We start from the raw sequence: 27,560 nt of genomic DNA, 5'->3' as shown, positions 1-27,560 counted from the left end.
CGATGCCTGCAGATTTTTTAAATACAAGATGGGCCTTCAACCTCACGCCTGTCGCAAAACTATCGAATGATTCATTAGCTTTCTTGGTACGCGTACGGAATAGGTATCTTTCAAATGTTTTGTTTGTTTTCAGAGAACAGAGCCGATGGAAGTGATTAATCACCTCATCGTAACTCCTGCTTCCCTCTTTATCAAAAAGAAAGTATTGTAGATTTTGAGTGCTTGAGGACCTGCTATTGTGAGCAGCAACGCAATGTGCCTCATCAGGCTGCACCTGGAGGCCACGGGCTAAAACATAGAGCTCAAACTGTTGTTCGAAAATGCGTCAGTTTTCGTCTACGTTAGATGAGACTTGAAGCCGGTGGGGTGCCTTTAAACTTTCCATCTTGAACTTCACCATCGCCTGCTGCCGTTGATTTGCAAATAGCCGTCGTTCACCAGGTTGGCGGAGAATTTGTCTGATTTGTTTCTATTAGTCTTCGGCGAACTTCGCCTGATTTGGTCTGTTGTTACCTTTAAAAGTTCAACACTCCTGGTGCCATGTTGTGTCTGTGGTTTCCCCGATGATGAAGATACACACAGAACACATATGTGTTCAAACAGAACGATGATTTATTGTCAAAACACATGGAAAGATAACTAACAGATCTATGTACAAACAAGGTTACTTTGATTCCTATGCAGCTACTCTAAATGACACTGTCCTACTTTACGTCCTATTATCAACTGCCGCGTCTCGACCATCATGTGATGCATGTCTGGCGCCACCCGCTGGCCGGAGGTCATATCTATGATTACATATACTGAAAAACAGCTCTATACATTTATACAACTATATATATTTCTGCACGTATTCATATCACCACAAAGGGGATCCCATTGTCGTATACTAAGATATCCCTCGAGTGCAAAATGATTGCCACAGTTTTTCAATAGTGGCCCTGGAAGTCATGGAGGACATCTGATGTATGTCCATCCATTTAGAATAGGCATCAATCAAGATCAAAAATATTGATCTCATAAATGACTCGCCGAGGTCTACGTGTGCCTATACCTTCCTGGCCTTTCCCACAGGTGTAGTGAGGCCGACGGCAGGGGCCTCTGGTTCTCCTGACATGACGGCACTGTTTCCCCAAATGTCAGAATCAAGCCTGGGCCACCAGGCACAGCTCCTTACCAGCAACTTCTTCTTGGACACCCCAGAGTGACCGCTGTGGAACACCTTCAAGATCGGATGCTTGCCAAGGAAAGGGGCAAGCACTCAGGCTCCCCACAATATGATGCCATCTTCCAAGCTGAATTCTTGGCATTTGGATAGGAAGGGCTTCAGGTCCTCCGTAGGGGGTCCCTAGATTCCGCCGCTTCGGATCATGTGGCATAGTTTCACCAACGTGGGGTCTTTCTGGATCCTTGTCTGGATCTGCCTGGCAGGTACAGGCAAGATGTCTGCAAAATTCAACGGCGAGCGATGTGCTGAGATGTTATCCTGTGCAGTGATAAATTGAGGAATTGCTCGGGTAGTTGCTAAATCTGCCAGTAGTATAGGTAATGTATGTTATACAGTAATTTATTGCGCCACACAGATTATATAGTATTCTCTTGTTAGCACAAAGGCCCGGATTTTCGCTCTCGAGTCAGATGTGCAGACTAGAGACTTCCTGGTTCCACAAACCCAACTTCGAAAAATGGCTCCCCGAACTTCCAATATTTGGTCCGGGGTGGGGGTGGGAGTTGGTGGGCTAAATTAGGAGTCAAGCCAGACAACTTCAGAGGTAGTGAGGGATCAGCGCATGGGTAAACAAGCAAAAGTGAAATAGAGGATTATAATCTGAATGGCTCATGGCCCTTTTCGCCTGACATCTTTATTGATAGAATGGCACACAGAGGAGACATGGGGGAACGGATGGGTGCAACTGCCCATGTGTTTCTGATCAAGACCTTCACATTTTGGTGGAAGAGGTCCAGAAGAGCAAACACACCCTCCACCCTGCTGGCTGGCGTAATGCAGCTGCAGTAACCAAGAAAGTATGGATTCAAATTGTGGCTGCAGTGAACACAGCAGGAGACAATCAGTGCTCAGGGATTCAGTGCAGGAAAAAGATTCAATGACCTGCTGTATTCCGACAGGGAGAATAACAGAGGTCCATGGGAAGGGTCACATCTACATGCTCCAGCTAAGGTGCGAGATATGGCACATACGTCTGCTTCAGCTTTGGAGCTTGTACGTGTAAGCAGCTCATGTGGGGTTGCATAGAGTGAGTGAGCACTGTGATGCACAGGCACAGTGAAGAGCAATATCCCTCTGTGCACTTTATATCAACAGGAATTTGTGTTGTGGTTGCAGACCAAAATGCTGAAGAATGCCACAGAAATGGCCCATATTGCGTGTGGGTCAGTCTGGCTGAGACACATCTATCCCATGAAACAGATGGCCATGCGTGGGTCTCACCCCACAACCCAAAGATGTGCAGGGTAGGTGGATTGGCGATGCTAAATTGCCACCTAATTGGAAAAAAAAATTAAAAAAGGAACAGATAGCCATTTATGTTGCCAGAGTACCTGAATAACTGTATGTTGGTAAACTGACATTACCAGGAGATAAAGACGATGGTAAAATCACCTTGGCAACATGCTGGTAATAGTGGAGGTCATGATGTAATTTCACAGTGCACAATGGGATGTTGATATTGGATTGGATTGGATTTGTTTATTGTCACGTGTACCGAGGTACAGTGAAAAGTATTTTTCTGCGAGCAGCTCAACAGATCATTAAGTACATGAGAAGAAAAGGGAATAAAAGAAAATACATAATAGGGCAACACAACATGTACAATGTAACTACATAAGCACTGGCATCGGATGAAGCATACAGGGTGTAGTGTTAATGAAGTCAGTCCATAAGAGGGTCATTTAGGAGTCTGGTAACAGTGGGGAAGAAGCTGTTTTTGAGTCTGTTCGCGCGTGTTCTCAGACTTCTGTATCTCCTGTCTGATGGAAGAAGTTGGAAGAGTGAGTAAGCCGGGTGGGAGGGATCTTTGATTATACTGCCCGCTTTCCCCAGGCAGCGGGAGGTGTAGGTGAAGTCAATGGATGGGAGGCAGGTTCGTGTGATGGACTGGGCGGTGTTCACGACCCTGAGGTTTCTTGCGGTCCTGGGCCGAGCAGTTGCCATACCAGGCTGTGATGCAGCCCGATAGGATGCTTTCTATGGTGCATCTGTAAAAGTTGGTAAGAGTCAATGTGGACATGCTGAATTTCCTTAGTTTCCTGAGGAAGTATAGGCGCTGTTGTGCTTTCTTGGTGGTAGCGTCGACGTGGGTGGACCAGGACAGATTTTTGGAGATGTGCACCCCTGGGAATTTGAAACTGCTAACCATCTCCACCTCGGCCTCGTTGATGCTGACAGGGGTGTGTACAGTACTTTGCTTCCTGAAGTCAATTACCAGCTCTTTAGTTTTGCTGGCATTGAGGGAGAGATTGTTGTCACTACAGCACTCCACTAGGTTCTCTATCTCCCTCCTGTATTCGGACTCATCGTTATTCGAGATCCGGCCCAGTATGGTCGTATCGTCCACAAACTTGTAGATGGAGTTGGAACCAAGTTTTGCCACGCAGTCGTGTGTGTACAGGGAGTAGAGAAGGGGGCTAAGTACGCAGCCATGCGGGGCGCCGGTATTGAGGACTATTGTGGAGGAGGTGTTGTTGTTCATTCTTACTGATTGTGGTCTGTTGGTCAGAAAATCGAGGATCCAGTTGCAGAGTGGGGAGCCAAGTCCTAGGTTTTGGAGCTTTGATATGAGCTTGGCTGGGATTATGGTGTTGAAGGCGGAACTGTAGTCAATATGAAAGGACATGCAATGATGCAGCTATGTCATACAGGAAATACAAGCATGGTTTAGGCAGTAATGTGCAGAGTGTGCCTTCACTGAGAAAGGTTGCACCCAAATATCTCCATTTGTGTCTCCCACAGGTCCCAGTTCTGCTCCCTCATCCACCCCACCACTGTCTCCACAAGAGATAGCGACCCTTCAGTACCTCATCCAAATAGACATGACATTCAACAGCGAGTCTCCGTTCGTTAGTTATCTGAGCCCAATTCTATCCTCACATCAGCATTCATACCTGTGCACTTTCCAGGAGATAGCACTGTATAGTAACAGTACCTGATTTTCATCTTCCTAGCCTGCATTCAATTAAGTTTATGTAACTGTTTTCACTGGTTTTCTATGTTTTTGATCAACTAACACAGTGGGAATTGAACCCAAGGTATTTCTGAGCTTCGACCTACATCATGTCCTGCAACTTACACTATTTGCCGTCCCATATCAAATATATTAAGTCACCCAAAAGCACTACTTCTTAGTGACCAGATATGAAAGTCAAAACTAAAGCCCAAAAAGAAAACTAATACAAAAGTACTAATCACATTCCAATTAAGGAGTCTTGCCCCACTGAAAACTTATCAGGAAATCACAGGCACATTGACCTCAATTCTCTAACCATTAAAAAATAAACTTTTGTCACTGGAACAGCCAATCTATAGTCACTATTTGCAAAACGCTATTGCTATATAAGTATATTAAGGATTCAGTGTACAAAAATCAAGAATCACAATACCACAGTAAATATGTTCCAGTAACATTTTTTTTGAATCCAAAAACTCAGGAAATTACAAAGAGAATTAAGCCTCAAGGTTCGCAGTTCAAAACAAAATAATTTTACTGTACAAAAATCAAAGAACATGAATACTAATAAATTCACAATCTCTTAAATAGTCAGTACATTAAAGATTTTAAAAGGACAATGAACTTAGTCACTTAGAACTTAGTCAGTAATCCAAACCAAACTTCTTAAATCACCTCAATTCCGATGAAGAGTCATATTGGATTGAGATTTAGGCCAAAATTTTCCAGCTCTTTATGCCAACGGGATCTTACTGTCCTGCTGATGTGAATCGAGATTTCAATGGCTTGCTGGTCTGCCGTGGGGGAACCTGCAGTGTGGGGTGCCTAGAAAACATTGGCCATGAACTCTGTTTCTTTCTCTACAGATGCTGCCACTCTGTTGAGTTTTTCCAGCATTGTTTTCTTTTATTTCAGATCTCCAGTATCCATGGAATTTTTCTTTCATTATCCTTAAAAGAACCTTTCCTTCTGCACCCATTTGAATTACACCCCAATAACCAAAGTCAGAAATTGGAAGGTTAACTGTTCAGCCTGAACAGAATCATAGAATCCCTACACTGCAGGAGGACATTCGGCCCATTGAGTCTGTTGCAAAGATTTGATGTGGAGATGCCGGCGTTGGACTGGGGTGAGCACAGTAAGAAGTTTTACAACACCAGGTTAAAGTCCAACAGGTTTGTTTCGATTTGACTATCTTTTGGAGCGCTGCTCCTTCCTCAGGTGAATGAAGAGATATTTTTCCATACATATAGACATCTGGCATCTTTGAGTTGTCTATATGTATGTTTCTGGAACATACCTCTTCATTCACCTGAGGAAGGAGCAATGCTACGAAAGCTAGTGGCAAAGATTTGGGTTGAGAGTTCTTGAGCCTTCCATTTATTTCCAGCAAGGTGGTCTCATCAAATTTCCTCCAACCATCCTATCATTACAGGCTCCCATTCAACACCAGTGTCTCGAGCATCATAAGTGCAGCCACCTTAGTTCTAAACTCTCCTGGTTCTAGTATTCTTTAACTCTGGAGTTTTGCATCTAAATCTGTCTCTCTCTTTCAGCTTGGCTATATCAGAAGTCTCATTTACTGTTAGAAATGCTTCAGTTTATTAACAAACGTATTAAACTCTTTTAACCAGTACACCAGATTTCAACTGAATCCTCGCCCAGATGCTTCCTACAATCCAGCTTGTGCTAAACCTAAAGCTAACTGCTTGATGATAGAACAACATCAAGGCATCTACTCACCAAAGACTAGCATCCATAGGCATCCAAAAAAGGCGTTCGGCAATTGCCCTGAGGTAGGTTGGTAAAGAGACCATCACCCCACATAAAATAGATGTTTTTCTTCCCCAAAAGCACATAGGCCATCACACATGTCAGAGTGAAGCACGACAAACCAAATGTTGTCACTCAAATGATATTCATAATATTCAAGATATTTTCCATCATTTGGACATATTTCATGAATGTGTTAAAGTATTTAAATATTTTAGAATTGAACTTGGTTATTTAAAATGATTGCAATATCTACATTTTACTTAAACATTCTATTTCCCATAGCAAATTAAGGGATGTTAAGTTTATTAGGCTACAGGCAAATATATATTTAAGAAATCTAACTATTGAATTAAAATCTAAAGCAGCAGTTCCTATTATTTTATGACAGTCAGTTGTTAATATTATATATGCACATATGAATAAAACATTAAAATGTAAATGCTATGCCTACATCATAAATGTGAAAAGAATATCTCACTCCAATAATTACTGAGCTCAGAAAGTTTCAGAAGTAACTTGAATATATTTAACAGGGTCCTAAATCCACAATGCACCAAAAGAGCTCCGAACAGAAGAAATGTTGGAAACCGGCTTCAGATTCTAAGATGCAGTACCATATACCATTACCCTGGAACTCTATTACTATGTTGGTGAAGTAATGCAGGCCATCAGGAACACCTTTGTTAAACCTGCTGATGTTAGCTTCCAATATAATCGGGAAATGGGGATTAAAAATTGTTTTTATATAATTACCAGAATTTGAGGGGGCATAGTGTACTTTTTAAATTTTATTTCATGGGATGTGGGCTTCGCTGGCAAGGCCAGCATTTGCTGCCCACCCGTAATTGCCCTTGAGTACCATGAGTGCGGTTATTTTTTAAATAGAATTTACAGTGCAGAAGGAGGCCATTTGGCCATCGCGTCTGCACTGGCCCTTGGAAAGAGCACCCTACTTAAGCCCACACCTCCACCCTATCTGCATAACCCAGTAACCCCACCTAATCTTTTTAATACTAAGGGGAAATGTAGCATGGCCAATCTAACTAACCTGCACATCTTTGGACTGTGGGACGAAACCGGAGCACCCGGAGGAAATCCACGCAGACACGGGGAGAAAGTGCAAACTCCACACAGGCAGTCACCCGAGGCTGGAATTTAACCCGGGATCCTGGAGGTGTGAGGCAGCAGTGCTAACCACTGTGCCACCGTGCATAAAGTCCTTTCACCATGCAATCTGTTCCTTAACATGCAATTTAGCACCATAGGTATCTCTGTAAAGAAGTACACTGTCCATATCCTCAACTAGGGGATAATTGTGGTTGCCTTTGCAATTTAATTTAATATTGGTTGAAGATGTTCAAAAACACCCGATCACATAAACAGGAAGTTCGTCCAGATACCCAAGTTGACAGAAAACTAGATTTTTGTCATGGGCTTCAGGACTCTGCTGCCAAATTCAAATGGGAGTCAAAACCAGCCCTGTGCAGTGAATATTCACTCATTGTGAATTTTCCAGAATTGGTCCATTAATGGTAAGACAGTGGGCTCACTGTCCAGTTAAGGAAGGTGGCCAGACTTTAGAAGCTGGAGGGCTTCCAGCACTCAAGGAGCGGACTTTGGCTTCCCAGGATAAGTGAAAAGGAGAGAGCATCCTGAGATGGAGGTGCCGTCTCTCAAACATTTAAAAAATTTAAAATGAAAAATCCCTTCACAGCTGGGCTGTCATTGTGGAGGGAATCCCTCGACAGGGTAGACTGTGGCTATAACTGAAGTCAAGCAGGCAGAGAGGATCTCTAAGCCTGCCTGGAGATAAAATTGTATTTTAAACTAGTAGCCTTAATTCATCCCATATGTTATATATGCTTGGGTATCTGTAAAAAAAGTGACATTCCTTTAAAACTTAAAGGAACTTAAAAGCTGTAGTAAGGCATGCAGTCCCTTGAACTGGTCGGCAATTCAACTAGATCATAGCTGATCTACCTAAAAAACTATTTTCACACACTATCCCCATATCCTTTGATATATTTAATATGTAGAAATCTATCAATCTCTGTCTTGAATATATTCCATGACTCTGGGGTAGAGAATTCCAAAGATTCACCACCCTCTGAATGAAGACATTTCTCATCCGAGTCCTAAATGGTTTATCTCCTATTCTGAGATGTGTCCCTAGGTTTGAGAACTGCACCTGCTGCAACGCCCCCCCGCCCCCCCCCCCCCCCCCCCCCCCCAGACAGGGGAAACATTCTTTTTGCACCCTCCCTGGGAAACTGTATGAATTTTGTATGATTCAATGAAATCACTCGGACTTTTCTGAACTCTAGGGAATCTCAGCTGTCTCCTCAATCTCTCCTCAGAGGACAATGCTGCCATCCCAGGGATCAGTTTGGTGAACCTCTTTTGCACTACCTCTATGACATGTATATCCTTTCTTAGTAAGGAGACCAAAACTGTACACAATACTCCAGGTGCATTCAATCCAAGACTCTATATATTTGCAGTAAGACATCGTGACTCCTCCCCTCAAATCCTCTTGCAATAAGAGTCATAGATGATTACAGCATGGAAACAGGCCCTTCGGCCGAGCTTGACCATGCCGCCCAGTTTCTATCACTAAGCTAGTCCCATTTGCCTGCATTTGGCCCATATCCCTCTATACCCACCCTGCCCATGTAACTGTCTAACTGCTTTTTAAAAGACAAAATCGTACCGGCCTCTACCACTGCCTCTGGCAGCCCGTTCCAGATGCTCACCACCCTCTGTGAAGAAATATTATATCTCTCCCCTCTCACCTTAAACCTATGCCCTCTAGTTCTAGACTCCTCTACCTTTGGGAAAAGATGTGAACTATCTACCTTATCTATGCTCCTCATTATTTTATAGACCTCTAGAAGTTCACCCCTAAGCCTCCTAAGCTCCAGGGAAAACAGTTCCAGCCTCTCCTTATAACGCAGACCATCGAGTCCTGGTAGCATCCTCGTAAATCTCTTCTGCACTCTTTCTAGTTTAACAATATCCTTCCTATAATAGGGTGACCAGAATTGAACAATGTATTCCATGTGTGGTCTTACCAATGTCTTGTACAACTACAACAAGATGTCGCAATATTGTATTCAATATTCTGACCAATAAAACCTAGCATGCTGAATGCCTTCTTCACCACCCTGTCCACCTGCGACCCCACCATGTACTTCTAGATCTCTTTGTTCTGTAATTCTCCCCAACACCCTACTATTAACTGAGTAGGCTGGATTTGATCTACCAAAATGCATCACCTCACATTTGTTAAAGGTCAACAAACAAACTGCCTTCCTAATTGCTTGTTGCACCCGAATTATAGTTTTCAGTGACTTAAGGACAAGGACAGCCAGATCATTTTGGATATCAACACATCTAAATCTCTCACTAATTAAGAAATACTCTGCATTTCTGTTTTTCCAACTAGTGGATAACTTTGAGCTTTTGCAATTTATATTCCATCTGCCATTTTCCTGCCCATTCACTTGTGTAAATCACCTTGAAGCCTCTTTGCACCCTCATCACAACTCACATACCCACCTCATTCTGTGTAATCAGCCAACTTGGAAATATTACTCGTGGTTCTCATGTTCAAATCATTGATATAAGCATTCGTCAACATTAGCTACCAAAATGAGAATGACACTTTCTGTTTTCTGTCCGTTAATCACTTCTCAATCAATGCCAGTATATTACCCCCAATCCCATGTGCTCTAATTCCATTTACTAACCTCTTTATGGGACTTTATCGAGAGCCTTCTGAAAATCCAAATATACCACATTCATTCATTCCCCCTTATCTATTCTGCTAGTTACATTCTCAAAAAAACTCGAACTGAAACATGATTTCATTTTCATGAATCCATGTTGCATCTGCCCAAACCTACCATTATTTTGTAACTGTCCAGTTATCACATCTTTTATCATAGATTCCAGCTTTTCCCCTGATGTCAGGCTAACGGGTTTGCAGTTCTCCATTTTCACTCTCTCACCTATATGTAAATAATGGGGTTATATTTGCTACCTTCCAATCTGCAGGAACCATTCCAGAATTTATAGAATTTTGGAAGATGACCACCAAATCATCCACTACTTTTACAGCCACCTCATTCAACACTCTGGGATGTGGATCATCAGGTCTAGGAAATTTATCAACTTTTGCCACATTAACTTCCAGTATTACTTTTTTATTCATACTAATTTCTTTCAGCTCTTCACTCTCACTATTTCCTTAGTTCTCTGGTGTTCCTGGGAGATTTTTGTATCTTCCTTCGTGAAGACAGACACAAAGGCTGAAGAATACACCCCTGCAGAATCCACACCCAGAAATGGGTGGCCCGCTGTCCCAATACACTGAATAAGACGGCCATTAGGCAAATTGTGAATGGAGGCCAGTTTGAGGCCCAAAGGCAGTGAAGATTTCACTCAATCAGTGCAGTGAGGGATGGCCGGCATCGTAGGTCATTGGCCATGACCCGTAACAAGGTCCACCTGGCACAGGGAAGGATCCAGAAACCCAGTAAATGTATACAATCAGCACTGGCATGATGATGTCAGGAATGTGACCCGATGTCACTGTGCCCAATAATATATCATGATTGGGACATGCCGGTGTTGGACTGGGGTGAACACGGTAAGAAGTCTTACAACACCAGGTTAAAGTCCAACAGGTTTGTTTCAAATCACTAGCTTTCGGAGCACTGCTCCTTCCTCAGGTCCCTAAGGAAGGAGCAGTGCTCCGAAAGCTAGTGATTTGAAACAAATCTATTGGACTTTAATCTGGTGTTGTAAGACTTCTTACTGTGCTCACCCCAGTCCCATAATATATTGGCGCGGGTGCGTAACACTCCCACTTTCAGAGCATACTATTCAGCCAGAAGTATGTGTTTAGTTTTACTACGATTTCCCCATTATAAAACCTCCAGCATCTGTCTGTAGTGAGTCCATATTTGTATTCCGGAATTCACTCCCTTCTCCATTCCATTTTACAGTCCATTTTTTATGTTTCTCGCTAGTTTACTTTCATATTCTGTTTTCTCTTTCTTTGTTCATTTCTTGGTCCTCCTGTGCTAAATTTTAAAATGATCCCAATCCTCAAGATTAGTACCTTTTTGGGAATATTATAAGCTTCTTTGTTTGATCTAACAAACCTTTAACGTCTCTTGTTAATCATGGTTGAATCACCTGTTGTGCCTTCAAGGAATGTATATTTATTGTATACCCTGTATTAATTTTAAAAATGCTAACTATTGTCTATCCACCATCAGACCATTTATAACATGTATGATTATTGTGCATTTTATATTTCATAACTTGCCGCACATACCGTTGTAGATTCTTTTGTTAGGATTTAAGATTTAAGAACTTAGTTTCAGATTGAACTCGATCACTTTCAAACTTAATGTAAAGTTCTATCAGAAATGGTAACTCTTTCCTAAAGGCTCCTTTAAAACAAGATTATTAATTAGTTATTTCTCATTGCACAATACTAGATCGAAATTAGCCAAGACTCTATTTGGTTCCTCAACATTATGTTTAAAGAAACCATCTTGTATACATTGCAGGAATTCACCCTCCACAGCGTTTGTGCTAATTAGGTTTACCCTATATGTTGATTGAAGTCCTCCATGATTACTGTACAACCCTCATTACCTGCACTTCTAATTTCCTGATTTATGTCTTGCTTTACATTATCACTAACATTTGGTGGCCTACAAACAACTCCTACCAATGTTTACTGGTCCTTCCGTTTCTTAGCTCCACCCAAACTGATTCTATCTCTTGATCTTCGATCTAAGACCCTCTCTCACTCCTATACTGACTTCATTCTTTATGAACAGTGCTATCCTACCTTGTTTTCCTTTTTGCCTATCCTTGCTGAATGTCATATTCCCAGCCTTTGTCACCATGCAGCCATATCTCCGGAATGGCAATTAGATCATATCTGTTTACTTCCATTTGTTTTGTCAATTCATCTACTTTGTTGAGAACACTGTATACATTCAGATAGAGAGTCTTTAATTCTGTCTTTTTATTATTTTCATAATATCTAGCCTTACCTGCGGGCCACTCTTAAGTTTGTACGCTCTATCCCTTCCTGCCAGATGGTCAATTCCCTTGTTGCTATCTTGCTCTCTTGCCCTCTATTTCGATGTAATAAAAATAAAAGTCTCATCTTGTATTAAAAAAAATCCTTACTGGGACTATTCGTTCTTCATTGGCTGTAAAGCGCTTTAAGATGTCCAGTAGCCATGAATAGTGCAATATACATGAAAGTCTTTATTACCTTTTTATTGCTTCTGAAAGTAGAGAGCTGAAGCATGTTATTTTGCTCCTTAGCTGCATCTTACAGCATTCTTTGCCGCTCCATTGAAATTTTTCAGCAGCCAGTCTTGGAAATAATTTGATGCAAGATGGAGATTCTAATCAGGCAGCCAATGCTCAGTTATATTGTCCTTTTACTGTCAAGTACCCTGCCAAAATTTACAGTCTAGGCTCACACATAAGAATGTCATTGTGGGCAAAGTACCATAGAGTGGTGAGTTCTTTGAAACAATAACTTTGCACAAGTCAAGATTTTCAGGGCAGAAAGTGGAACATTGAAAAAACAGTATCAGTTAGAATGAGTATGTTTCATTCTCCTGACTGCATCACTTTACACAAGCAAGGCCAATTATCTAATCTTAGTTCATACTATAGTATTCCTTTGCAACATCTATTCATTTTAAATCAATTCCATTTGATTTTATGTTCCCTTGTTCTCAGCTCACAATTCAATTTAATTTAAAAATAATACTTTGAATTTACCTTTTCCACCCATTAGCTATCTGACATGCCTCTGTAAGATCATAGCTCTCATTGTTAAATACCCATGGCCAGTATTTTCATGTCAGAGACAGGAATCAGGGGGTGAGGAGGAACTATCGCAAACCCCTTCTGTCTGGAGACTGCCAATAGGCAAGATCTTCCAAGGGTCCAGGACCTTAGTAAGCTGGAGGCAGACTTGGCACCAAAGGTGGCTGGCCTGTAGCAAGTGTGGGCCCTCGCTGGGTGAGATTCAGATCTAAATATTTAAATGAGTCATACAGCTCATTTAAATATGGAAAAGATCAATTCTAAGTATAATTTTTAAATTAAATTGAATGAACAGTACGGTTCATTTAAATACCAGGATGCCGGATTCACCCGATGCCCAGGACTCACTGGCCAGGGCACCGTTTGGTACTGATCCACACAAACGTGGACAAGACATAACAGTACCTGGGGGGGGGGGGGGGGTTCCAGGCCATTGGAGACCCCTGGGTGGTCAGAGAGAGGGCAGGATGGCACCCAGACATCTTAGCACTGCCAGTTTGACACCCCAGCGGTGCCATCTGGGCACCCTGGCAGTGCCGTCCATCCTGACACTGCCAGGGTTCCAGTCCGGCAGTTCCAAAGTGCCCGGGTGCCCAGGTCCCAGGTTGGCACTGCCAGGGGCTTTGCCAGGTAGAGAGAGGTGAGGGGGATTCCCGGAGGCTTCTCCGAGGTAGGGGGAGGGAGGAGAATGGGTCAGCCAGTTCAAATGGCACCCGATCCGCGAGGAGCCTTGAAGCTCACCAGCAGGAAATCCCTCTAAGTGCGGCCTGGGCAGAGAGAATCTCCCTGAGGGTCAAAGAAATGGCAAAGTGTCGTTGAATAGCGGGGTGTTTCTCAGCGCCAGCAGACTTTAACTCAAGGCTGCTGAATCCCGCCCATTGAAACTGAATGCATACACAGAATTGGAAAATATTAAATATTTACACTTAGGCTAGGCAAGGATACCCTTTCAATAGTGTGAAATATATTCTACCTTTTCACTCATTAGATTAACATTCTTAACAGAACTAAATACTTTTCAACATTTACAATTGTCATGTGAGAGTACCTTTAAGACATGGATGTTTAAGCAATGTACCTTTAAGAAAACAGTGAAAACAGTGGGTGGAGCTGGGCTTTAGATCAGCCATTTTGAAGTTTCAGTTTGAAAAGAGCTTGGGAGTGTCTGTGTTTGCAGTGAGCTGGATCTCTGCCATGAAAGACTATCTCTGGATCATTTGAACTCATAATAGTAAATCCTTTAACCTGATGTGATTCTGTTTAAAGGTGTTAAGTCTCTTGGAAGTTTGAAGGAACATTTTGAGGAATTATTTACTGTTGCAATATTTTCTGAGTTACCTTTGAAGTGAGGGGTGTTAAGAGATCCAATGTTTATTTAAGATGTTAAGTTGAGTTCATGGAATAAACAGTGTTTTGTGCTTAAAAACCCACGTGTCCATAATTGTAATCCCACACCTAGGGAACAAGCCGAGTGCTAGGGAAAGCAACAAATACATTAAAGGGGGAGGTTGGTTGAACTCCATGATACATTTTAGGGTTCTGAAAACGCCTGGCCCATAACACAATGTTGACCTTTTACTTGACAGAGTGCCAGTTGGCAGAAGTAACAATCTAGCAAATATATTAATGCGTAGTTACATCTTCCAGTCACAGTACTGTCATAGTTCACCTTACTGAACTCATGCTACAGCAATTAATAATGAACTGCAAAAGAGGCAAAACTATTACTTTCCTCCATGCCTCTGCAGATGATCTGAAGAGCAAGAAAAAAGTGGTGGATCCTCAAACTTCAGGATTCTGGCTGAAAATGTACTTCCCACTACCACCCCTAATCCTGGATGCCGGCTGGCAGGTAGAGCTGACAGGTGGCTAAAGCATAAAATCAAGCGGGATGGTTGGGGTACCATGCCCATCTCCTACCTGCCTCCACTGGTATTTTACACCTATCCTTGGGCCAATTAAGGCCCTCTGTGGCCAATGAATGCAAAATCCTATGGCTGCTGGACTAGGAAGTGTGGCGGTGATATTGGGACCTCCTGCTCAGGCACTTTGAACTCAATGGAGAGCCTCCCCCATAAAGCGCACAGAGTTGCCTCACTTGAACCACCCACCCTGCACATTGACCAGCCCCACTGAGGCTACCCCACTGACCTTTAACTCTAGCATCTAGTGATACTCCTGTTCGGGTGCGAACTGTTATCCATACAGTGGGCACTGTTCCCACTGGCATTTTGAGAGAATTGTCAGCCATCTGATTGGCCTGTAGCTCTTGGATGCGGGTCATGCTCCCAGAAGCCACAACCCCAAGTGTTAGGACCAAGATAGGAGAAGTTCACTCTACTATCTGTCTCTATTTCCACCACTCCACAGGTCGCAGCATATATTTACATTATTTTTCCAGCTATCTATAGTCAAATATGTACTTCAGCTATGAATCTCAGAGTTGCCACTCAATGCCTGGGTTTCTTCAATAAGTAACAAAATTCTGAGTTTATCATAAAACCAGAATTGAAACGTAGAATGCAAAGCGTATTAACATACAGTAAGAAATATTAAATGATAGTAATTACTCTTTCTAACTACCCTGTCACACACACATTTCAAAAAATAAATTAAAATAGAGGAATTCTGCTGAAAGGTTACAGTTCATGGTTCAAAGGAAAATGATAGATGGTGGAATGCTTGAAATGGAGCACGGTTATAAGGTTGAACTCTCAGTAGTGGTCAAAACAGTCATAAATTTACACTAATTTTCAGGCACTTTGCGGAAAAACATGCAGTCAATTGATTTCAGAACATGGAGCGACTTCAGAGCAGGGACTACGATGACCCCAGTAGTCTACGGACAGCAGTCTGGACGCTTACCATTGATTTTAGTAAAAGGACATGGCCCCAGTTTTCTAGGACGTGATTGGTTACAGTGTCTCTGCCTTGATTGGCAGCACATTTTCTAGATGGACTCCGGAGACCCCTTCGAGATACTGGGGAAGTGCCCCGAGGTTTTTCAGGCAGGCCTGTGGAAAATAATAGGGGTCATGGCGAAAATGCAGGTGCACCCTGATGCACAACCAAAATATTTTCGGGCTTGTCCTACGATGCTACTACCAAAGATTAAGGCAGAACTTGGATGGTTAGAAGACCTGGGGATCATCAGACCGGTTACATTTGCATACTGAGCTGCACCGATAGTCTCCATCCTGAAGCCGGACAAAACCGTTCGGGTTTGTGCTATCTATAAACTAACTGTGAGTAGGGCCTCCAGATTGGACCGATACCCAGTGCCACGGATCAAGGACCTGTATGCAAAATTGGCTGGAGGTCACTCATTCATGAAGCTCGATATGAGCCATGCATATCGACAATTGGAAATGGACCCTGCATTGGGCGGTGTGTGACAATAAATACTCACTGGAGGCTGTATGCGTATACTAGGTTGTCTTTCGGGTTATGAAAATGAAAATCGCTTATTGTCACAAGCAGGCTTCAAATGAAGTTACTGTGAAAAGCCCCTAGTCGCCACATTCCGGCGCCTGTTCGGGGAGGCTGGTACAGGAATTGAACCGTGCTGCTGGCTTGCCTTGGTCTGTTTTCAAAGCCAGCGATTTAACCCTGTGCTAAATGGCTTGCACCATTTTCCAGAGAGTTATGGAAATTATTCTGCTGAGTTTTCCATGTGTGGTTGTCTGAACAATATTTTGGTCACAGGCAAGGCAGAACGTGAACACCTGAGCAATCTGGATGAGGTACTGTACCACTTTTCGGAGGCGGGTGTCTGGCTTAAGAGAGAGAAATATGTTTTTCATGCCAAAGATGTCGTCTATCTGGGATATCGGATAGACTGGGAGGGTCTACACCCAGTGGAGGAAAATGTATGTGCCATCAAATAAGCCCTCACACTGGAAAATACAATCAAGCTGCAATCATTTCTGGGGCTTGTAAATTACGACGGCAAATTCACCCTGGGCCTCGCAACCATTCTGGTCCCCCTGCACACCCTGCTTAAAAAGGAAATCATGAGTGGGCGTAGACAGAGCCGCAGGAACAAATGTTTGCTAATGTGAAAAGGCAGCTGACTTCATCCAGCCTGCTGACGCACTGTGATCCCGCCAAACCACTCCTAGCCACTTGTGATGCCTCGCATTACGGCATCGGCAGCGTTCTCTCTCATCGGATGGACGCTGGTGGGGAACGGCCGATTGCATTCACATTGAGAACACTGGCTGTGGCGGAATGCAGATCGAGAAAGAAGGTTTAGCCGTGGTCTTTGCTGTAAAGAAGTTCCATCAGTACGTGCATGGGCGTCGTTTCACGGTGCTAACAGACTATTAACCACTGTTGGCTCTTCAAAACAAGATAAGACCATTGCACCCATGGGGTCGGCAAGAATCGAGCGGTGGGTCCTCCTGTTGGCGGCATACAAGTACACTTTGGAGCATCGGCCAGGGATACAAATCGCGAACGCGGATACGTTGCGTCGACTCCCGCTGCCAACGAGATCACGAACGCCATCCAGAGCCAATGAAGTCATAGCATTGCATTTCATGAATACATTGGCGGTTACCGCAGCCCAAATACATGACTGGACACAAAGGGACCCCCATTTGTCCAAAGTTCGCCATATAATCCTGTACGGGGGCCAGTGTCATAAATTACCCAATGAGTTGAAGATTTTCACCACCAAAATAGCAGAGTTGAATGTGGAAGATGGCATCCTCCTCTGGGGAACTCGCGTCGTGGTCCCATATAAAGGTTAGGACCCCATACAGAGGGACCTTCATAATGGACAGCTATGCCTAGTGGCCGGGCTTGGATGAGGAGATAGAGCGACAGGCCCAACGATGTAGTGTGGGTCAAGAGCTGTGGAAGCTCCTGCCCTCAGCACCTCTTCAGCCTTCCTGACTGACCCATCCCTCCCACTGACCACTTGTCCATTCTCCCGCAGGTCCAGCATCCGATGGCGCCGGCCCATCCCGGGCGGCCCCCTCTCCTGACTCTGAGGAGAACACCTCGGAGGAGAGCTCTGAGGGTGCAACTGTTATAGTCGCGACATAGCTGTCATCCCGACCCTCCACCAGCGCAGATACACACACCTCGGTGGGACATGTTAGTGGTCAGACCTCTGGGACACAATCTGGTGAGCACCACACTGCTCCTGATGTACATCTGGTGGAGATAGGAACCCCCAGGTGAGACAACAGTTGTAGATCTGCTGGATCCCTGGACCCAGCTGGGTCCCAGCTTGATGTTGAGCCTCTGAAATAGAGTTACTCTGGGCTGATGGGGATGATAGGGCCAAACCTGGACATCCAGAGGGAGATATCAGTTACACTCCAGCAGGTCCACAGCTGATTGGAGGAGTCCTAGAGGCTACGAGTGCAGGAGATGGTGCCAGCAATGAGTGGTACCGAGGCCAACACTGCTAGGGTGGCGATCGCAGTGGAGAGCCTGGTGCACAACGTCGGCATCATGGGTGAAGGTGTGCAAGCGTTGCACAGTCATTGACGGTCATGGCTGAGGGTCTCGGCAGTACGTCTGCCTCACTTGTGATGTCACCCAATACCAGGCCGACCTTGAGAGGTTCTGCGGGACATGTCCTGCTCTCAGATGAGAATGACTGAGGCACTGCGGAGCTTGTCCCAGTTGCAGGTAGGTATAGCTGAGGCACTGCAGAGCATGGCCTGGTCACTGGGGAACGTGACTCAGTCACTGAGGAGCATCGGCGAGGGCGCCAACATGATGGGGAACCACCAGGGTTGACAGAGCCAGATGATGCAGGGGCAGCCGGGGCTCGACCAGGGAACCGTGTCCCATCCCCTGGTGCTAGCTGCTGCGTTTGTTGGGAGTTGACTCCCACACAGTGTCCAGGCATCAAGGTGCGATTGGATTGCTAGGCAATGACACCCACATGCTACATGGCCTGCCTATCCACGGGAACCTGTTTGGCCTGTGTCAAGTGCTCACTTAACCACAATTGCAAGTTCCCTATTAGCCTTCAGCCGCGCAGCCAGAGGCCTCAGCAGTCGGTGGGGTTATGGATGATCGGTGGGGCAGACGGGCAGGGCTAGGGGTTTGCCTCGGAATCGGGTTGGGATCCAAGGGCTGGCATGGTGGTGCTGCTTCGATACCCCCTGCCTATGCCTTCCCCCACACCCTCCCATGGCGGCCCACCTCTGCAGAGCATCCTCCACCGGTCTCTTTGCCTGTGAGCAAAGATTGCTACTCCCCTCCTCGGCTCCCACGGAAGTCCTTCCGTCAGGTTCACCTTTTTAATAAGCGGTACTAATTGCCGCCAGCATGATCACTTGCTGGGGTGGCCGGTGAATGACAGGAGGCCGTTGGATGACAGGTGGCTCTTGTTAACTGTATGGAAATGGGGCTTAAGTGGTGATAATTGGTTTCTCGCCACGCTGCAGCGAGATTCCAAATTTGCCTATGGGAGCAGGCCGGTTGCATTGCAAACTGTTTGGTGCCAGACGTGGCACTCCCACTATTCACCAGCCTCGTTTCACTTGAGCGAGAGTATAGCGAGGCCGGAAGATCGCGCCCATGGTGTTATTTTTCCATTGTCATGTTATTACCTGTGCAATTTATTGGATATGTTTAAGGTAGGATTCTCTGTTCTAGAGACAAAGTACTCCCGACAGCGGAGAATCAGGACCATATCCTGTTCGCACCAGAAGCATCACCGAGGAGATATTCACGGGCCTTTTCTATGCAAAATAATGCATAGCGGCAAGCACACCGGTTTTCCTGCACTTACTGGTGTAGGGTCACCATTTTCATCAGGCCCCGATCCCAGCATCCAGAGACAGGCTACCTCTTCCCCCCACAATGCAAATGTTGATTCCCTCCCTTGATAAGGGGAGCATCACTTAGCCCTCATCAAGGAAGGGCATCCTTTCGCTCACCACAGGAATGGGTCACCCCCCCACCCTGCATGCATGCAAGTCAATGACCCATCCCCCCAACCTGACCCCACAACATTCCCCACAGCCACTCCCCCAGCCCCTCCTCCCCACAACTTCAGCCTCCCTTTCAGACTTCTGCCTTCATTACCCACCCCTTGGTATTGCCAATGGAGTACCACCCCCGGCACTATGGCACTGACACCTTGGCAATGACAGCCTGGCCTGCTGGATCCCGTGGGGTCAAGGGATGTTAGCCCATTGCTCATGTGCCACTCTGTTGCTGCCAGGCTGCAGAGGGAGGGCTTCCCAAGGGTCCTGGCGATTGGTTGGGTTCAGGCTGAGGGGTAAGGAGTTAACCCCGGGACCCTCCGCTGGGATGGGGTCCAATGTCTGGACTGTGTCCCTTCCAGCCCTGGGCAACCTGATGATCAGACTTGGCATGGTGATCTCAGGCAGTCCTCTGTTGAGAATCATCCTCGTCTGACCTATGATCCCAGACCAGACGCCAACTGTGGCTAGGATACTGGACCAAACCCCAATATTTTGTTTATTTTGTAAGACTGTGTGGAAAGAATACTTTGCTCCAAGAGTGCTTGCACAAAGAAATAGAGATTTGATATTTTAAAACAAAACTTCATTATTAATGCAATATTAACCTCTTTAATATCACACCTGAAAATAGCTTACAATTTCCCATTCAACAATACAGTAAATTAATCATAATACAGCTCCTAATCCATTCTACATCCCAATGGCACAGAGTAATAGTTGCTTTCTTGACCAGTTTTGGCTCCTATTAGAACTCCTGCAGACTCTGGTTGGATGTCTTCAAAAAACTATTTCAACATGTTTGTTTCAGCTTCTTCCTTGTCAAGTCTGCACTGCTGTAAATACAGTTACTCTTTCTTTAACTATCCTACTGTGAGAGCAAAAGACCTTCCCTGTGGTCTAAAGGGTTAGGCAGATCAGAACTCAACTCCAAATCTTTCTCACAATGTCTGAATACCTTCGCTCCACCTAGCAATGACATCATCTCCTCAAGCTGAAAACAAATTAACTCGCCAGGGACTCCCCCTAGTCAAAGTACAGTGAATTAGCCCAGGTTTTTGACTATGGTAAATTTCACCTCTGGCTCTTAAAGTTTCTGGTCTTGCAAAACAAGATCATATTAAAACATGACTACTGCAGTCAAACACAATCTAACCCCAGGCTTTTAATCCTTAAATTGCCAAATGTTCGTAATCCAATATATTTAAAATCCTGCATTCTTCACACTTCTCAATCTGAACTGATCTGCCTGACAGCTGATGAGCAGATCAGACAGTTCATTGACGATGCAAGCCATGGAAACTTTTCCTTTCCTCATATCTGCTCCCTCAGACCTATGCATTTAAACTGCTGCTTTTTAAAGTGTCTCACCCTTCATAGAAAGCCCACAACACTTGAAAAGCTATTAAATCCATGAGATCCTTTGAAATGCTTAGCATTCATTCAATTTCATAGTGCAGTTCCTTTAACTAGCCTTTAACTGACAATATAATAACTGACTAACAGTTAAAAAAATAAAACATAGAATCATAGAATCCCTACAGTGCAGAAGGAGGTCATTCGGGCTTTCAGCCTGTTAATCACATTCAAATGAATGCATATCAGCAGTTTGCATATGTTTCCACTGGCGCAGGGCGGAAAGCCCGCTATGGCTGGTGGGACGGGTACCGGAGACAAAGAACAGCTCTGCCGCTCCATTTTTGTCCCAAGTGGAATTCACTGCCTGATCGGGATTCCAAATGTTAGTAGTGCGGAACAGAAAGTCCCACCCTTAATCTTTTATGGTAACTCCTTCAAATGCTGATTTCTATCTTTCTTTTCCTCTGCGAATGTCAGAATGGAAGTGTACCACTGCTACTGAACGTAATTCATACCTGGTTACTTCCGCCTTGAAGAATTGGTCTTTGCAAAGTAATTTTTGGAAGATAATTGAGTAGTCAACAATAAATTGCCAATGATAATTAACTTAAATAATGAGCCTTCAAGCTGCCAGAAAAAAATAAACTAGATTGCGTGACTAAATCCTACCAACAAACCCGGTAACAAGCAGAAGTCAAGTCCAAAGGAGAAAGTAGAGATAAGAAGAAAAGGTCTTTTAAAACAAGTCAACCTAATTGACATGGTGGAGCTTGGTTTTATTAAACAACACTCCTACAAAAGTTGAACCTTTAGCATATTCAATCAATTAAATAATTCTGTTCTTATTGGACAGATTCTTAGATAAACAAGTTTCTCAAAAACATCAGCATCCAACAGTATAATAAAGAATACATGGATTCAGTAGTACTTTACATTTTGCAATGAAAGGAGTGAACTTTAAACTAGCTATCCTATTGATAGATACATAATTTTATAGCATGCACATATTCTAGAGGAATTCAAATTCACCATTAATCAAGAAATACGGTGGCCAATGTTCCTACCCTGGATTTAAATCAAGGATTCTTCCTGTCGTGTAAGGAATAAAGATATGACATGTAAGCAAAGAAGTATTAATTTAATTAAATGTGAAGACCCACCTTTTATTTGAGGTATGTCAGTAAAATTAAGGCTGGCTTGGGTGAACTGATCTATATCTTGAGCAATTAGACTTTGGTGCCAGCCATGAATAACCAAAAACTCTACAATGATACAGAAATACATTTTTATTTTAAATTAGTCAATCTCCTGGTTGCATGGTCCATTTTCAGTTTGTGAGCTGGAACATTTTTGTGATATTTAGCTGTGAACCTTGTGCTGTGCTTGACACAACCACTGCTCTGGTATTCCCTGGGGAACATGGACCTAATGGGCACAACCCTAAATCAATGGAAGAGTGATTGTTAAGCGAAGCTTCTGTAGATTAGCACCTCTCATAAGTCGCTGTCTATCCCAGAATAAGCCAAGTTATCAAGGTTAAAAATATCAACAGGAAATGAATATTTTGATCATTTTCATGAATACGTCAGTGCTCGCCTTCTAACCAGCTAACCAGTAAACAGATTTCATAATACTCAGGCATCTAAAATGATATTACTGAAAACTAAATGGTTAGAAAACAAGTATAGTAAGACCAGATATCTAAAATTGGACAACTTTTCTTTCTAACCAAACAGAACACATACCATGGTTACTCTTACCTTAAATAACGAACGGCAGATATATTCATATACCGAAGTTTTCAGGGCACCAATCAAAGTTGTAATTCGGACTTCTGTGTTTTCAGAATCCTGTTGGATAATGATACACAAATACATTTTAATTTCTAATTAGCTGGTCTCATTTCATATCTTGTTAGTGTAAAAACGCAGGTTAATCTATATTTTGTAAAAATTGAGAAACCGAACTGAGGCTTCGCACATCTGGAATTGAAAATGGCTCACTCATGGATTCCTGGCACCTGCTGTTGGCAGAGGATGAAAAGGCAAGGGAAAGGTTTGACAGCAATGAATTGGGAGTTTCTACTTCTGGCAGGTCTGGTAATTTTATCAAGAGACACCTTTAAGCAATTAAATCAACAATTTGTGATATCTTCTTCGATTCTTATTTACATGTGTGCCTCATTGTCTCTATCTTCACAGAGACAGATGGACAGAAATTCAAATATTCTGATTATTCACTGCCAGTTAAACACATCTTGGAAGGGCTTACGTACACCAATGGACACCCGCACCAGTAGAGTTGCATCACAGATTTGGGAGAATTTGATATATGTCCAAAACAGCTGTCAGAAAGCCTTCAACCAGATGCCCTTCCTGCTGACCTAGTTTTAAATCCCTTCCAATATTTTTTAATCTGAAGGGGTTGAATGCAAGCACCTAGTCCCACTTCTTGCAGGCGGCGCTACTTTTCAACCTCCACTAAAGACATAAGGAAGTAAGCAGGAAGCACAGTGACTGCCTTTTCATTTGCAATCCATTTTAATCGGCATGTGAAGCACAATGAACTAGACTTGAACAAAAATTTCACAATGAATATTAAATAAATGATGAATGGGGGTTATAGGTTGATAAAATATTACTCTATTTTACTGTATATTGGCCATTTCCAATAATACAAGGGCAACGTCTTACTGCTGATGTAAACAATAGTCTAATTACCAAATGGGCAAAACAATCCAATGGCAAGAATTTTTTTAATGTCTGTATTTGGATAGTCAGCAATTTCCCCATCTTTGCTGTGTCATTGTAATAGGTAAAAGTTCTGCTTCAAAGCATTCGGATAAGATAAAGGCATACCTTCCTGCTCTGCAAGGATCGTTGAAAGAGCCTAAGAAAGGCTGACAGACTAAATCGATACATATTATTAATTTTGGAAAGATCGGTGATAATAAAGAACATCTTGCTGGCAGTTTCAGCAAGTGGAAGAAATGCATCCCTCTCCTGCAAGAAATAAAAATTATGATTAACGATGATATTTTGCTGCCCTCCACAGACAGAAGTGAATAACACCAATCTAACATAGGCTGCTAATCATATGAAGGAACAATTTTATTAAAAAGGAAGAGATAATGCCATAATTTGAAGTCTAAGGCCTGGATTTTCTGTAACAATGAAGAGCCCCACTGTTGTTGCGATAATTGAGGACAAAGTTAAAATGTAGAAGTTGTGCCCCAAATGTGGCACCTACCTTTCTTGTGGGTGTGCAAAGGGTCCGGGTCTGGATTTGTGCATATACATTTTGCGGAGGCGGCTGTACAGAAAAATGGCAGCTGCCTCCAGTTATGCCTCATTTGCATTAGCCTTGAGTAGAAAACATGGGGCGGGATTCTCCATTTCTGAGACTAAGTGTTGACGCCAACGCAGAATCCGTGGATTTTCACAACTGAAAAATCGGCGCCACACCTGGACCGATTCCGCGACTATTCAGCGGCTAGCAACGGCGCCACGTGAAACACAATCGATTCTAATGAGAAACGGTGCCAGATTTGCTGGTTTCGCGATTGACACCGAAAGGCTGACAAGCTGCAGCTACGTATAAACAGTTCTCCCCTCACATACACCATCCCAGCCACCAAGATGGCAGCGAGGAGAGCAGCCCTGAGGTTCACAGTTGCCGAGCTGGAGACCCTCTCGGACGCGGTAGAGGAGCGGCAGATGAGCCCGGCTGACAGACGCTGCTGTTCGCTGTGTCTGGGTGCAGGTGGCAGAGGCCGTGAGCACCGTGGGCAACACCATCCGGATGGGCTAGCAGTGCCAGAAGAAAACTGCACAACGTCCTCAGGACTGCCAGGGTGAGTAGGCAGCGGTGTACCCCTGGCACTAATCCCTTCCCACACACCCGTAACCCGACCTCCCCCACACGGAAAGCGGCCGAATCCCTACTCTGCACCACATGTGGCCAACATGGGCCATGGCAGGTGACCTGGCCACTGGCCACCTACCCAACCCCTGGGCTGCATACGTCGGATTGTCTAACACTGTCGTTTACTGTGTCCCCTCCCCCCAGGAGAAGACACAAGGGGGACCGCCGGTCCTGCACCCTTACCGTGGCAGAGTAGAGGGTCCTGCACATGATTGGCGGCCCAGAGGAAAGGGAGGTCGTTAAGGTGGAGCTCGGCTACGGGGGAGGAAATGAGACCCTGCTTAGTTGCATTTCCCTGTGACATGTGCATCAACCCTTCCCCACACCACCGTCATGCCAACACCACCCTCACCCTACACTAACCCCACGCCACCACCCCCCACCCATCCTGGCCAGCAGCCTTGTGTCTTGCAGGATCTGCTGGAGATGGTATGGGTGCATCTGCTGTCCCCCACCCCCAGCCAGTGCCACAGCCGGAGCCTCCCCCGTGAACTGAGTAGCGACGAGGAGAGCAGCTCGAACAACAGCCCACCACCCATGATTCAGGACACCCTCGAGCTCGGATCAGTGGATGACAAAGATTTCCTGTCACAGCTGTCTCCAACACCCTCCACCATCCCAGAGACATTCACCTCGGTTGGGCACTTTAGTGAAGAGGCCCTGGGAGACTCCCTGCTGTGTACCACACAATTGCTCCAGTACAGCAGGTGGAAGTAGGAGCAACTGAGGGGCGGACGGTCGGACGACAGGCCGAACGACCCGAGGAACTAGCTGCCCTCCAGATGGGTCTCGGGCTTCTGGACGGACAGTCCCATCGATTGTGGAGATGCAGTCGCAGAGCCAGGGACTATATGAGGGATTGTCGGTGAGCATCCAGCACCTGCAGGCGCAGTTGGAGGAGTCCAACCGCGTGCAATAGCAGGAGGTGGTGATGGCCATGCGTGCCACCCAGGCCAACACCGCACAGGTGGCGACTGTGGTGGAGCCATTGGAGGCGACGGTTTGGACCAAGGATCAGCATGTCCAAGGCCTGGGACATTCTGTGCAGGCTCTGGCTGAGGCCCAGGACAGGGTTTCCGCCTCACAGGTGACCATATCGCAGCGTCACCTCTGAGCATGGCACAGTCACAGCAGGCCATGGGTAGGAACGTCGGCCGCATTGCCCAGCCGCTGGCCAACGTGACACAAACACAAAGGAAGGTGGCCCAGTCCCAGGAGATGACGCAGTCACTGACTGATGTGAAACAAACCCAGAAGGTGGTGGCACAATCGAGCAGCAGCCAAGCCCGTCCAGGCCCAGTCACCCCAGAAGACGCCCGCCATTGGGGACCCATGTCGCAGGGTGGGAATCACAGCAGGTCACCTCCACTCCTGCAGTACCATCAGGGAATGCACCTAGATGTAGCATTAAGACCCGTAAGGCCAGAAAAGTAGACACCAGTTATGTTGGCACGGGTGTAGGGCACAGTTTAGTTATAGGGGCTAGGGCACAAAACTGAAAATACTTGTTCACAATAATCAACTGTTACCACTGTTCCAACCTGTCTCGGTGCTCTGTCTAATGGGTGTGAGTGGTGGGCTGGGTGAGTTGGTCACGGGGGGGGGGGGGGGGGGGGGGGGGGTGAAATGGGTGGATGTTGTACGGGGAATGGAGCCTGCAGGTGGCCCATGCTCCCCACCATCCTCCTCCCCCCTTCCCTCCTGACCATCCGCACCACTGCCACCCCAGGGATCCGATGGGACCATGTGATGCAATGGCCAGCTTGCATGTAGGGATCACCCGGGTGGACGGTGGAAAGTGCTACCGTTGGCAGGAGTCAGACGCTGTCATATGATGTGGAGCACCAGACCTCATCACAGATTGGGTTGTCATCATCCTCCATGACATGGACCAGACCCAGTGTTACTGCAAACCCAGGGCCCCCACCCCGTAGTGCGGCATGTATGTATCACGGAAGGGGAAGTGAGGGGGTATGGGGTTGGGACGCGGTGTCCGTGTGCCTGGCCTCCTCCGCATCCTCCTCGGCGGACGAGGCCTGCCTTCATCCTCCTCCTCCAGCACCTCGCCCCTCTGCTGCGCGATGTTGGGAGGACACAGCAGGCTGCCATGATGCGGGCGACCCTCTCAGCATCATACTGGAAGGCCCCTCCAGAGCGGTCCAGACATCTGAACCGCATTTTCAGGAGACCGAAGCACCGCTCAATCACACCCTTGGTCGCTGCATGGGAGTCGTTGTATAGGGTCTCCACGTCGATCTGTGGCTGCTGGATATGGGTCAGCAGTCACGACCGCAGCGGATAACCGTATCACCCAGGAGCCAATCCCTCACCGGGGGGGGGCCTCGAACATGTCAGGAAACGTCAAATATGTCAGGATGAAGGTGTCGTGCACACTGCCCGGGTACCGGGAACAGAGTTGTATGGTGCGCAGCTGATCGTCACATATCAGCAGCACATTCATCGAATGGAACCTCTTGTAGAGTGGCCT

The 27,560-nt window shown here is 45.2% G+C and overlaps 1 protein-coding gene across 3 annotated transcripts in view; it reads right to left on the bottom strand.

The window, feature by feature from the left end:
• Positions 1-27,560, bottom strand: part of dync2h1 (dynein cytoplasmic 2 heavy chain 1) — an 866,357-nt gene that overhangs the window by 342,919 nt on the left and 495,878 nt on the right. For all 3 annotated transcript variants that reach the window (XM_072476728.1, XM_072476730.1, XM_072476729.1), the window contains 2 exons: positions 24,007-24,150; positions 22,909-22,998 (listed from right to left, as the gene is read on the bottom strand). In XM_072476728.1, the coding sequence (XP_072332829.1) occupies positions 22,909-22,998; positions 24,007-24,150 (234 nt within the window). The remainder of the gene's footprint in view (positions 1-22,908; positions 22,999-24,006; positions 24,151-27,560) is intronic.

This window comes from Scyliorhinus torazame, chromosome 15, assembly GCF_047496885.1.
Source record: "Scyliorhinus torazame isolate Kashiwa2021f chromosome 15, sScyTor2.1, whole genome shotgun sequence".
NCBI lineage: Eukaryota > Metazoa > Chordata > Chondrichthyes > Carcharhiniformes > Scyliorhinidae > Scyliorhinus > Scyliorhinus torazame.
Note: the sequence above shows the minus strand (reverse complement) of the source record. Positions and strands in the feature narration are given on the sequence as shown.